The 14,278-nt window shown below is 39.0% G+C and overlaps 1 protein-coding gene and 3 long non-coding RNA genes across 4 annotated transcripts; 3 read left to right on the top strand and 1 right to left on the bottom strand.

Annotated features, from left to right (window-relative positions):
- Positions 1-989, top strand: LOC112568542. Its single transcript, XR_003100118.1, has 3 exons — positions 1-403; positions 574-641; positions 925-989. It is a non-coding gene; the product is annotated as an uncharacterized LOC112568542 (long non-coding RNA).
- A 393-nt stretch (positions 990-1,382) lies between these two features.
- Positions 1,383-5,944, top strand: LOC112567809. Its single transcript, XM_025244658.1, has 6 exons — positions 1,383-3,075; positions 3,366-3,518; positions 4,154-4,417; positions 4,709-4,830; positions 5,087-5,184; positions 5,807-5,944. The coding sequence occupies exons 1-5, from the start codon at positions 1,422-1,424 to the stop codon at positions 5,105-5,107; spliced, it is 2,214 nt and encodes a 737-aa protein (XP_025100443.1). The 5' UTR covers positions 1,383-1,421; the 3' UTR covers positions 5,108-5,184; positions 5,807-5,944.
- Positions 5,945-7,781: 1,837 nt separating this feature from the next.
- LOC112567816 lies at positions 7,782-12,301 on the top strand. Its single transcript, XR_003099887.1, has 4 exons — positions 7,782-8,308; positions 8,636-9,035; positions 9,437-9,575; positions 12,070-12,301. It is a non-coding gene; the product is annotated as an uncharacterized LOC112567816 (long non-coding RNA).
- On the bottom strand, positions 10,316-14,203 carry LOC112567817. Its single transcript, XR_003099888.1, has 2 exons — positions 13,357-14,203; positions 10,316-12,141 (listed from the first exon to the last, which is right to left on the bottom strand). It is a non-coding gene; the product is annotated as an uncharacterized LOC112567817 (long non-coding RNA).
- Positions 14,204-14,278: the final 75 nt, after the last annotated feature.

Raw genomic sequence — 14,278 nt, 5'->3', positions numbered from 1 at the left:
AGCCTTTGGTTGCGAACGGCAGAAAATTCGCTTGCTGAAGCGTTGTACCCGGAGTACTGTACAGGAACTGAAGCATGTCCCATGGTACACTGCGCTTTCCATAACGCAAACAACACAGATATTATTGTGTTCTTCACCGCTGAGAAGATTTACTGATAGTCACGCATAGTGATTTCAAAACATCTCGTGGATGGTAAACAGACAGCGACCACAGTTAAAAGCTCCACAGTCTTCACACTGACTAACAGTCCGGGAGATGCTGCGACAACAACTGTGTTGCTGACAGGCGGGTTACTAACATCTGTTGTCATCTTCTCTTCTGTGATACCATTCTTCCTTTGATTTGCCACTTCGTGGATGAGAGGAATACTCAAACCTTAACATGGACTGGGAGTCACGAATGGTAAGAAACCATTGAGCGTGAGGATCCTTATGGATTTTTGTTCTCTCTCCTCTCCCCCTTTTCGTTTTTTTTTTCCTTCCTTTGTTTTTTTAGTATTAGTGGGTTTTTTTTAAATTTTGTTTCCTCAACGTAAATACTTTTAATCCTTTTTAATCTTCTAAATTTTTCAGGTTTTGATCTTGATGCTAATGCTTGCTCAAGTGTTGAGATCGGAGGTTTTAGTGCAAGTATCACACAGGTATGTAACCTTCTCAGTGGTGTGTCTGTGAATACTGAAGACAAGTATCTTTAAGGGGTATTCTGTGATTAACTCAGTTTGGTAACTTCCTTTTCTACAATCTATGTATCTTCATAGTTATAATCTTTGAAATGATTATAATAACAACATGCAATGGATAGTACCAATATTATTTTAAAAACAATAAATTAAAAACATTTCATCACTTTGAAGCTTTCTATGCTAGCTAAAATTGTTTAAGTGAATGTATTTGTGTCATCATGTGAATAATATGTTGTGTCAGGATCAGCCCTCGAACAAGAATTTCTTCGACTGTGGAGTCTGAAGAATGTGCACAATTATAGAAAATAAAATCAATTCACATTCAATGCATACAAGAGCACAAGGATGCAATGGCATACCAACACAGATATTATACTACAGTCAAGATAATGATATGGCGACTGTGCAGTGACGAACATGATTCTAGCAAGATATGAACGAAATAATAACCTAATTGCAGCACATCTATAAACAAATATTCTGGTTCAGGATTGGACAGACACTTTGAGATATAAATTGCATGAAAGGACATTTACCTAAACATTTAGTTTGCTGAACTGCAGCCCGACATTAGAATGAATATCGACATTACTTTCTACTCAGTACAGCGCAGCACAGATAATTATGTTTTTAGTCTTTATTTTCCCATGTCAGGAGTTATAGCAAATATTGACATAAGCGCTTATTCCACCCGAAATCTGATACACTGCATGTCTAATTCATTCAACAGAAGACACGATGTCAGACCAGCCTCGTCAAGAATGTTTGAGCCAACGAGCAAAACTCGCCTGTCCGGGAGTTGACTTTGCGTTGTTTGGCTACAACAGTCTGAAAGGAAACCCTCTGAGGTCAGGTCGCGATCCCGGCTTTACCTACCCCATCTTTGATGCCAGTCACGTGACCACAGACTGTCAAAACAGCGCGTCGCGGGGCATTGTTGTTTTACCGGATGTGTCTTGTGTTACATCCTTCAAGTCGGAGGTGGTTCGCACCCCGTACGAGTTGACCAGGCTGCTGGCTGTCACCTCGAGACTCGATCCTGGTGGAGATGGATGGGGAGCCCTGTTCGCCGCCAACGAAGATTTCCAGAAACTCTCTTTAGAACTAGAACAGAGCGTCCTAGTCGTCTCCACGGCTACCTGCAGTTTGTACCAAGTGACACATTTGCAACGGAGACCACCTTTCCACCCGATGTTCTTAGAGTGGATCCTCAGGCTCAATAGCACCCATGATAAGGACGTGTACCTGGAGTTCGTCAACACCTACGGCACCCACTTTGTGTCACGTGCTCGTCTGGGAGCCTCGATAACACTCGTGCACAAAATGGATAACAACGTGTACTGGAGGCAAACAGAAGGTCATGTGACAGCGGCTGCTGACTACTCAGCTGCTGCTCTACTTGGACTTTCCTCAACTCTGACCTCTGCTCAGCAGCATGCAGCAGATGAGTTTCGAAATCAAGTGGAGACAAATATAATCGCTGTTGGAGTCACTCCCCTTTCTGATGATAAAAACATCGCCTGGATCACCGCAGCAAGGGAAAGCCCTATGGCCATTAGCTATGACTTTATTTCTGTAGAGAACCTCTTCTCTGAAGCTTTAATGGATAAAGAAAGTCCTCTCCAGCGCTATGCCATTGACCACGTCAACATCAAGTCCACCCTCATGACTGTCAAAAAGGAATATTGTCAGACGAAAAACCTGATAGATGACTGTAAAGATCTCTCTCCAGGATGGACATTATTTCAGACACGGCTTCTCGGTCCCTCAAAATACACATCCGTTGTATCTGTCGACCAGTGTGCGGAGGAATGTTATCAACTTTCGGGATGCCTTGCTGTCAGTCTCTGTAAGGGTTGTTACGGCAACGGCACTGAATGGAAGGACTGTCGACTGTTTAGTGCTGGCGACATTCACAGCGCTGTAAGCGACCCTCTGTGGCAGACGGTCATCTTGGTTAACAAACTGCAAACATTGTTGAAGCTGCCAAACACTACAGGTGTTGTTGATTCCAGATCTCAGCCTGTCAACCTTACTGTGACTTCCGCTCGTGACTGCTACAAATCTTGCTTTGAAGATAACTCATGCATGGCCTTTACCTTGCATGACAATCCAGTGAGTGGTTTCACGTGCACACGCTACGCAGACTCGCTTCTGTCCTTAAAACAGGAAATGGGGATCAACTTTTATTTCTTCTCTTCACCTTTAAAAAGTATTGTCAAAAGTGGACAGCCGGTAAGTTTGGGTGATTCTACCACGACAAGCGACTGGTACAAAGTATCCTGCGTCACAGACGCCGAATGTCCAGTGGAGAACGCGATGTGCTTTGTAGACAGGTGTCTCTGTCTTCCGGGCTTTTTCTTCTCAACACGTGACCACACGTGCTCTGCAAGTAAGTGTGCAAATATGCTGTACAATGCAAAACATCAAAAGATAATGAAGCTATTTACCCCACACTCAAAGTCAAAATACTATGTTTACCATTTGCTCTCTGCAATCAAGTTGTAAGTCATTAAATTATTGTATTTAAAATGTAAGAAAATTAAATCAATAAATAAATGAAAATACAAAGAAAATAATACACATTTATTGTCAAACATATAAAGAAAATTGTGAAATTGCTTAGTTAACATCATTATTGAGTAGGTATATGTGATAAGTGATCAAAATTAATTGTCACAGATTGTGGCACAGCCGACCTCCAAGATACTTTTGTGGAATACCCTGAGAGCGGATTGAGGGGGCACAACATGGCCATAGAGGATGGACTGACTTTGGAAGCATGCACAAAGCTGTGTGCCAGTTCTGGGAGGTGTAAAACATTTGACTTCAGAGGTGGGTGTGGCAAAGTGCAAAGACATGAGATCCCTGGGACTGTTTGAAATGCTGTCTGGGTATTCGTTCTTTTGTCTTATCTTCATCTGCGCCACTGTAGTTTCCTATTTTTACCTTTGACTTTATGTTAATAACACGTTTATGACATCAGACATTCATTAAATGTATTTATAGCTTAACCTAGCGTTACATCTTATTATTAACATTAACAAGCACAGAAGGAAGTAAGATAACAGGAGGATTATTGCTATTAAAATTAATTAAAGGATCTCAATTGGCTGCATTATACACCTATGCATTATACAATTTCTTCAATTAGATTTTTTTTACAAATACTGTTTATTTGATAAGCAGTCATTAGAAAACATGCTTTGGACGAGGTTGGCTGCATGTTGTTCCATTTTCATGCACAACTGTTAATACATTTTCTTACCAATCTTGGGAGGGTTCTTTAATCTTAAGCAAAATAATACTGATCTTTCCAAAAAGAAAACGATTGAAATATATTGCCTAAACTTTCAATGCCTATTTACCTGTATTTTTATTGATAGTAAGGTGTAATATTCAAGTCTTCTTATTGCCAAATTTCAGTATGAACTAGAGCTGTAGCTGTCGTTTATTTTCGTATTTGGCAGCCAAAGGAGGGCGCTGCTTACTTCATGACATCACCTCACGTGACGCCCCGTCAGCGTGGTTTCCTCAGAGCAGTAGAGGATGGACACACTACCAGAAGACCTGTCTGGAGTCTCCTTCCTCATACCCTGGTCCCACCTGGTACGACGCCCCGTGCAACGACAACATGGACTGTCCTGATCCAAACAGTCGGTGTTCGTCGGGCAGATGCTTGTGTGGTCCCGACTTCGTTTTCTCTGAAGCTGAAATCTTGTGTCGGGCTGCAGGTAATTTATAGCACAAATTTAAATCATGACCTGTACTACTCTGGAAAGTTTGGCAATAGACGCTTTTAATTAGCAGCTATCATACTGTGCAAGATTATTCGGGTAAATATTTCTGTCTCAGAAACACCTACACTACTTCACGAGATTATCTCTAGTACCTTTATTATCGTTACTTGACCCCGGCTGTTTATTCTCTCTTCTCTCTTTACTTGAAACTGTAGCACACCGCCCGAATAAATAATCAGACTCTTTCTATTATCGTTTGTTGTCTTAAATTTGGTTTTGAAACAGAGTCATGCCGAGACTGGCAGCAAACAGGAGGCAAGTCAGGTGTCTACTCCATTCGTCTGGCAAACTACAGCGAGAGTCTGACAGTCTGGTGCGACATGGACTCTGGTGATGGAGGCTGGCTGGTATGTCTACCGGAGATGTTTCGATCAGGAATTGAACTCTGTCCTTTCCAGACACTCCGTTAATCATCATCTGACCCTGTCTTTTATCACAGAGACTGAACGCCACGATAACCAGGGAATGTCATCTCCATCCATGATCAGTCATAATGTGTGAGGTGTTCAACAGGCATCCGATGTCATTATTTTAAAGTTTCGTTAACTAATTTATCAATAGCTACCATGGTAACAAACTTGCAGTCTTGTTTATCTGTGACAGGTTTTGCAGAGACGCCAGTAACGGCTCTGTTGACTTCTACAGGCAGTGGACAGAATATGAACAAGGGTTTGGTGACGTGTCTGGCGAGTTTTGGCTGGGTAAGAACCTTTTTTTAAAAAAAAACAAAAAAACTGAGAGAGTATAAGTTTGCGTACATACCTATTAACATTTTAGAAACGATATTCAATACTGAGTACACAAATCTTTTTTTTTTTTAAAAACACATTCTGTTACTTTTCTCTTTTTAACTGATTTGTACCAAATTATTTTTTTCCAAGACAACCCACTTTCCTGAAAATAATTCCTGAAGTAAATTTAAAACTATATATATATAAGACTACAACACTAAATTTAAATGAATTTTTTTAAAGTGGCATTTTTACATGAAAGATATCGTATAATAATATTTTATCTCATAAAACAGTAAACTCCAATGTATTTTTTCGGTTTCTGTAGGATCGCTACTAAAATCTTTCAATGAGCTATATATATCATATGCATGTGTACTACATTGTCATCACGACATTCTACGTTTATAATATGAAGTTAGCATTAAATATGGGTGAATGAATATCACCAAGCAAAAAGATGGCTAAGCAATACTACTTACTAGATAAAATGTTCTCACCTATGTGCAAGATGCGACAGGTAAGTAGTAAGACTGTAAGGTAATTTTTTTTCTTTAACACATTACTAATCTGTTTCGATGTTACACCTCAGGATTATTGCCAATTTACAAACTGACCAAAGCCACACCCCATAAACTGCGGGTTGACCTCGGAGAGGTGACTGGAGAACAACACTTCGCTGAGTACTTGTCATTCAGAGTCAACAGTCCGTACCAAAACTACTCACTACAAGTGTCTGGCTACTCCGGTAATGCAGGTACGCATATGAACACAGGCACCCATGTCTGTGACTGCCAGGGTGATAGATTGGACAAGTGTGACCAAACAGTTGTTCCTTCCTTGGTGACTGGTTGCATGGCTGACAAATTGACAAATTCACGTAGAAGTCATCTTAAATGGATGTCTAATGTGTGGATGTATGTTACAGGTGACAGCATGTCTTATCATGACAACCAAAGCTTCACGACATTTGACCTGGACAATGACCCGTACAGTTCCAACTGTGCCGTGATGTTTAAGGGAGCCTGGTGGTACAGGACATGTCACCAATCTAACCTCAATGGCCTCTACAAGCCTGAACGGTGTCGTAAATCCTGACGGCATCTGTTGGACTGCCACACATAACGACTACAGGAGCTTCACATTTAGTGAGATGAAGATAAAACCTGTCTAACACCGCACTGTCTTCCATGATATCACTGCCTTGATCCTCAGGTATATATGCTAAGTTGTCATATCGACGGAGCGATCGCTACAACCATCACAAACATTAACTAACTACTACTTACTTAAAATAGATATGTGTTCGATATAATTACCGCCTTTCTCCATGAATATCTTCGTTTTATATTTAAGTTTCAACAATTTACTTCGAAATTTTATGTACATAATGGCATGCCTGACATATTAGATATATATAGACATGCTTTACATTTTTACGCATAACAAGTTTAAAGGCACCAGCTTTAGACTCAAGAAAAGTAGTAATTTTTTTTATCAAGTGTAAAATGTGTTCTGTAAAAAAAATTTGAGACTAAAAAAAAATTTCTAATGGAGTGTAAAAATGGTGAGATAATTTATCTTTCTGATTGTCGGTAATAGGAAATAAGTGTTAAACAATGTTTGAGTGTTTGAAAGACAGAAAATAACCATACAGATTATGTATGTTGTGGATTGACCTCAGTGTCGCCGGATGCACGGTCACAATCGCTCACACAGACGCACGAACACACACCCACTCGCTCATCCAGAAGCGGGACACGACTAACCTGTCGAACCTTTGATGAAAGTTGACCACGACAAAGACGAAATGAACGGTACAAATAATCACAAGTAGATTATAAAAAAAAAGAAATAGGGGTAAACACACACATACAAAATGAAACAGAGGACTATAGTCACATCCCTAATTAAGAGATGTTAGTAAGGGAGATAATTAAGAAAAACAAACAGCCGCCCACACTGCGACACAGTAATGTCAGAGTTCTTGTCCTCGAGGCCTTCAGGCCTGGTGGTCCATCCGACGTACACAGGGACCCTTTGCAGGTCCACAGTCCGAGTTGCCTCGTTGACCACACGACGTAGGACCGGACGACGAAGGCGACTAAGGAAGAAAAAGGGACGACAAAAGAAAGAACAGTTGAAACTCCGCACACACAGAAGCCCCCGTGTCCTTTATTGGCAGAAGAGAAATCAACTTTATAACATTCACTTCTTCAGTTAACGTTGATAAATCCATCAGTTTTCTTCAATGTAGTTGTCAATAGCTTTCGAGATAACTGCCCTTCTAACATTTTGTTTATTTAACCTAAATATCTTAGAAACCATGAATTTACAGGGAGGTGGGTAAAGATTAAACTTCGTAAATGTTCACTGTGAATGATTGTTAAATGTTTGACTGGGGTCAAACCTCCTGGGACCAAATGTGTGACCTTTGAGAAATGTAAAACATCCTACAATTAAAACCACAAATTAATATACTCGCTGTTTGTTTTTAAAGCTTTGTCATCAAAATCTTCCATCGTTTCAAGCAATGGGGTCATGCCAGGACCTTTGGACTTGTGTAAGTGTTTACTTGCGCTCGTTACCGATCTCTAGATGCTGTGTATGTGTGAGCCGGATGTGGGGACCATGAATCCTCACTAAACCGCGTGTTGTGACAAAGGATGACTGGCTTTGGTGGTGTTTAGAAGTCTTGTACTACACAGCATGAATGAACGGATGTGTTAGCGATAACGTGCACATTCTTCAGTCAAACTTCCGCCTGCTAAGTGGTTGAAATAAGTTCTCCACAGTTAGCTTTACTGCAAGATGTCAAGAAGATGGCAGTTGTTTATGCTCTCGCTGCACCACTGACATAGTAAAGTCAGGTATTTCAAAATATTGAACCATCAATTTATCTCACTTCTTCAGTGGATTTTTCAAAGAAAGTAGACATCAGCTATCTGCTCACACCTCTCGATGGAAATTGTTCATGACATCAGTCTCGTCGTTCCTGTGTCTAACCTTCACTAAGTCATGAACGAAGTTTACAGAATCTGCTTCTTGCTTGTGACTTTATTGGATGTTTTTTGTCAGCCTTGTGTTCCTAATTGTAAGTATAGCTAATAATTACTTCTTGAGTAATCCTTGCAGCGTTTAACTGGTCATATTTGCTGTCAAAACGTAGCTTTAACACATTAAACTTTAATTCTGTTGTTAAACCCCTAGTTAGCTCAAACCTCCTAAATTAACTTCAATATATAGTTGACTGTTTGTATGTGAATATGCACATTTATGCTTGTCTATACATGATTTTATGGATGACTTTGTAGTGCTATAGACATGCGTGCATAGTCGTGTTTGCACGTCTGTTTAATGTGTCTGTACATGTGTTTCTCTTCTGTACGCAAATTTAAGTGTTTGTCAAACTTCTTTCTAGGTGTCAAAATGGATATTGTTGATAATCCATCCAAGGACGATGTTATCAAGTTGAAGAGAACGTTGCCGTCAATTTGACATTTTATGTCGACACCAAGGCTTGTATAGACAATACACAACAGTGGGTCTTGAAACTGTTCGACATTTGAAAAGGAATGACTGTCGACAAATGCAAGATTCCTTTTATTAACGGGAGGTGTCAAACAACGGCGCAAAAAAAATGTGTTCCTGCTTTAATAGTAATATGCTCCTTGTCCAGATCCAGGAAAACTTTAATGGATCGTATTATCAAGTATACTCCTGGACAGGGATAACAAACGATGCATCGACTCATGTAAAGCTTTTGAAAAGAATCTTTGTTGTCCTCAAATTCAATACAAACGGAAACCAAAGGAAAGCACGTGAGTAAGAGATGTGACTTGCGGTTGAATGAATTAGACAATAGGTATGATCGAATTTTATTGACAGCTACTTAAGTCTTCTTCCTAACTTTAAGACATTATTTTCTGGATTAATGTCGGTGAGATTTTGAAGTTTGTAATGGCTACGAGAAGTTTGCAACCTTAAGAAATGATACAATTATTGCTTTAGCTATTGATAACAGAGGATGGATTGAAACATTTTTACTATATAATCACAGCACAGACAATGTTTATCATTTGTACAACGCTGTTGCGTAGATGTCAAAACTTCCAAATAAATACGAAAATGCTTAATATGTTATTACCTAACAGCAACTCAAATTAATTTATTTATGTATTGTGAACATTGTCAAAGATCGATTTATTTTTTATATTTGCAGCAAGAGACAACCCTTGTGTACAAAATTTATGTCCTAGTCTTCCAGTCGTCATAGCGGTCTGTGCAAGTGCTGCCATTGTTGTCCGTTATCGCAATTATCTTCATCGTTAAAACCTGTAAAACAAAAAGCAAATCACCCAGTAAGTATAATGCTCAATTGTAGGTGTATAGCTTCATGGTGGTTATAGCTTCCGATTATGATTATAATGATAAAGACCTTGAGCAGGTCGAGCATTGAGTGACCGTTACAGAAAGGTATTGGTATAGTATACGTTCGGCACTATGGTTCATATTGCGATAAGTACAAATACTGCTCATCATCGTTTGCTTCTCTTTATAATACTATTCCCTTAAGGGAAGTGAGGCAAACAGGCTTGAGAAGTGTAATACGATACTAAACTGACGATGGCATATTCTCTGGGCGGTGGTATAGCTTTTACTCCGACAGCCCGCTACCGCAGGTCAATTCAAACGTGATCGTTCGCATTCCTACCCCCTCTGTTCACCCCCGCCTGTAGCTGCGACAAGTCAAAGTACATGGTAAGTTCAGTTCATTCTTCGCTGTGACCTTCGCACGGACTTAGAGGATTATTTCGTACTGTACGTCCATCGCCAAGTGCAACACCGCCGATCTCTAAAGTAAGTCTTAATAAAGTTGAGTGAAAGATGTCATTACTTCATAACAGTGGATGGTCATGAATAATAAATGTTCGTATATAGCTATTGTAGTGCTTTTTGTGAAATGTGGGTGTTGTAAGGATTTGTGAGTGTGTGGGTGTGGGTGTGTGTTTTTGTGAATATAGTTTTAGTGTTGTTTCTTATTTAGTTGGGTTATTTACATGGACTGTAGGTGTTTGTGTGAGATGATAGTTTGAGTGGAATTAAGTTTTTATTAAGTTTTTTTATTATAAGCCAGTTGTTTTACTGCGTCTTGTAATTTCTCCTCGTTGAGATAATAAAGTTAAATTGAATTTTGTGAAATGTTTAACTTGTAACCATCCGGTCGTATAGACTTGCACATTGCACTTCCGCTCGCAACATAACTCGCTTTTGCATGACGCTGACTCTGTCTCATGCTCTGTAAAAAATTAAGATACCCTTTTCTGTAAATAATTGAATTATTTAATCATATCTCATGTCTACTAATTGTACGTATTTACCAAGATCGAGTGTAACGAGCATGCATACGATTGGCGTAAGCAAGGTGGTAACCTAGTGCATGATAAATTCAAAATAACTAGTCAAGAAGTTTCAACCGTAAGGTTAAAGCAAAAAAAAAAAAAAAAAAACCACACACTCTCTCTCGTATTTGTTTATTATTAATAATTAAATTCGAACTTGAAATCGATGAAATGAACTTCCTAGACAGCATTCAAACATTTTATTAACGTATAAAAAATTTTATCGCAAAATGTTTGCATAATGTCAGCAGCAAATGTTTGTAAACGTTTATTATAACCATCAAAGTAATGTTTTAGTAATGCTTGCTTTTAAACTTTTTTCAAACCTTTTAAAATGTTTTTAAAAGTTTTATAAGCATTTTCTGCACAACTATCGTTAAGCATTGAATAGTTGTTCTGACGTAAACATTTATAGAATATTTAACAAATGTTTTTTTTAAACCTAATTCAAATGTTTAGAAATAACACATACTCTCTGCAGTTCCACATCAACATAGCAAGAAAAATTTATTTTTCTTTTCATTAAAACATATTTTATGTTATTGGGTTTAAGCCCACAAGACATTTACATCATGCTATCACAAAACATCTTATATGTACAACAATTAGAGACCATTTATGATAAAGATGAATAAATGATACTCAAAAAATAAAAGAAAAAGTATAGGAATTAAATAAACAGTGACAAACCAAAGCAAATGAAATTGACTTTTAAATATTTTAATTTCAAATGTTTAAAGGAGGAGTGTTGTGACCCTGTGCTCAATGGGGAGTCGCAGGGAGTAATTAAACTAAAACTAAATAGACCTTTAGATTTACTAAAACAAATAGTAGAGAAAAGGTTTTCGTGCCTTTCGTCCCATTATATCCTCCCAGCCTTTTTCACAAGCAGCCCCAACCTTTGTCATCTATTATTTCTTTTTCTTTCGGTCTGTTTTATTCCCTCATTTCTTTCTCCCTCCTTCACACACACACACGGACACTCCTTTATTAATTTACTCAAATAAAAACTTAACTATATCGATGTGCTCTGCTGACATCAAAACATACTTTTACTTTAACTTCTGTTTTATCTGACAACAAATATTCTAGATGTCTATTATTGGATATGCTTAACAATGATGTGTAAATATAAAACCCTAAATTTGTAAAAAACTGAGAACATTTTTCAATACTTAATGGCGGATATGCAAAAGTTGAGCGACCACTAAAAAGCTAACTAAAAATATTTAAAATCAATGATCAATAATCAATTGTCAACTAACTAATCAATTACTCAATGTCATCAATATGTTTAGGTGTTTTATGGTTGTTGTTTTTCCAGCTTATATTTATATATGGGACAAACAGATGTAATTACAAATATTAAAAGTGATAAAACCACACAGGAAAATATCACTATTATAATGTAGGTGTATTCTGTACTTACAGTTTCTTTTGGGTTCTGTCGCAGAATGAACTGCTACCGTCAGAAGCAAGGAGAGATGTGCGCACACCTTGACCATGACGTCAATGTTTAATTTATCTGTCACACAGACAAACCGATGATCATGATAATGATAATGATAATGAGGAGGAGGGGGAGGAGGAGGAGGATGTGTACCGTAAGAGTGCAGAGAAGATTTTGACATAATCTTTGAATATATTTCCGATGCATGAGCAAATGAAAACACTTTGGTAAAAATTTGTTTTTGTTTTGTTTTTATATCATCTGTCCATATGCAAGCACGTCTGTGTGTGAAGCATGTGTGTACACAACTTTGTAAGTGCCTTCAACTTCCCCATCAGGAGGAAGTGTGTGTTTCCTAAATAGTCACTATGAGGCTTGTGAGTGACCCGGATGCTTGCAGTCTGACGTCTGTCTGTTAAGGGTTTTTGTTCTAAATGATGGGGCCAAGCTCATGCTGAGTTGTGGTTATTGTGGCCATAGCCATTGTTTTTACCACTAGGCGGCGCTGCGAAACACAGGCCAGACCTGCAGTAAACATACAGCTGATGATCATAATAAGCATAACATACTTTATTATGGTACAGAGGATATAGTGTCAATACCCCTTCGTGTGAAAGAAGGCTTTTCTGTCTTCTTGTTCATTTAAAGAAACGGCATGTTTTGAGTTGGAAATACTTGCTCCACATTATGAAGTCAATGACAAGTCATCAAAGGGGAAGCTTAGCAGTTCTACTTAATCAAGAACACAAATACGATGACTACAACTGTGTCCATCTCCATCAACAACATCGATCTACATCGCACAGCTTCGTGATTCAAGGATAACTTGTTTGCAGCATAACATTTTCCAAAAACTTACGTGTGCGTACACACATACACACGCACGCATGCACGCAAGTAAGTCAGACCAGATATATCAGAGAGACAGATTACACTTCGCTGTGTAAGTAGGTTGTCTTTTTGGGAAAAGTATTATTCTGTACAAAACAGACGTGAGAACGTGGTCTGTGGAGTAGACTTCCTTACCCTCCTTCATAAACTGCTAACAACACATACGACACCTACACAAACAGCCAGCATTACCTTTCAGATGACAAACTACACGACAACCTCAACAGACGTTAAACGATTACATTTCTCTATGGCGGCGATTTATTTGGTCTGGAGGTTCATGACATCAGAAGGAAGTAAATGTCTGACAGAGACAGACTGTTTAGCTACTGACATTGGACTGTGAAAATTGAGCTAAGGAAGAAATAATCAAAGAAATAAAAATAAATGCAGCCACACCGTTTGTTGATTTCTGAGCTAAAACCGAAAGACGAAAACATGAAAAGGACGAAGGACACCTGGGTCGAGTGGAGCGCTAGACGGGTATCGAACTGCGCGCCTGTCAGTTTGGATGCCAGCATTCTAAGCGCTCGGCCATACGCTTCAACATGTACACGGTATGTACGCGGCATGGTACTGTCAGAGTTCTTGCCCCTGAGGCCTTCAGGCCTGACGTTAGATGTAGACACTGCATACTCTGTTGACACTCTCTCCTTCACTTTCTGTGGCCTTACGCGACTCTCTCGCGCTGACCACAACCACAGTCTGGCCGATGTGTGCCGGGACCATTTGCTGGTCCACAGTCCGAGTTGCCTCGTTGACCCCACGCCACACAAAGCAGGTCCCGAGAAAGAAGGCGACTGGAAGAAGAACAAAGAGAGGACAACATGTAGAACAGTCGAGACATCGCATAAAGGGGTGGAAAGGGCGCAGAAGAATGATAAAGTTGAAGAAATGCAGCTACGAAAACATAAGGACAAGGTAGACAAAATCATACAAAGATAAGAAGGATAAGATGAAGATCAAAAATGAAAATGATAATAGAAATCCTGTGTAGAAAAAAGGAACATCTGTCATTTCGACAAACACTTCATGGCTTCAACATGAAACAAAAGACTTCCCCCTCCAAGACCCACAAAGCTATGACCCGATAGAGTCCTATTGAGTTCTCCTTTTAAAATGTAACCAACAAAAAGGGTGCACTACTCAGTTGTGATGCTGTGTGTGTACTGCCTGTGACAATGCCCTCCTACAATTCAAACCACAAATCAATGTGCTAGCTGTTTGTTTTTAAAGCTATGTCATCAAGATCTTCCATCGCTACAAGCAATGTAGTCATGCCAGGACCTTTGGACCTGCGTAAGTGTTTAATCGTGCTCGT

This window comes from Pomacea canaliculata, linkage group LG7 (assembly GCF_003073045.1).
Source record: "Pomacea canaliculata isolate SZHN2017 linkage group LG7, ASM307304v1, whole genome shotgun sequence".
NCBI lineage: Eukaryota > Metazoa > Mollusca > Gastropoda > Architaenioglossa > Ampullariidae > Pomacea > Pomacea canaliculata.
Note: the sequence above shows the minus strand (reverse complement) of the source record. Positions and strands in the feature narration are given on the sequence as shown.

What these genes read in the sequence shown, in the direction of transcription:
- LOC112567809 (XM_025244658.1), top strand. Translation starts at nt 1,422, where the DNA reads ATGTCAGACCAGCCTCGTCAAGAATGTTTGAGCCAACGAGCAAAACTC. An exon ending in TAAAACATTTGACTTCAGAG is followed by an intron (nt 3,519 to 4,153) that starts GTGGGTGTGGCA and finishes CGTATTTGGCAG; the next exon opens with CCAAAGGAGGGCGCTGCTTA. An exon ending in AATCTTGTGTCGGGCTGCAG is followed by an intron (nt 4,418 to 4,708) that starts GTAATTTATAGC and finishes GTTTTGAAACAG; the next exon opens with AGTCATGCCGAGACTGGCAG.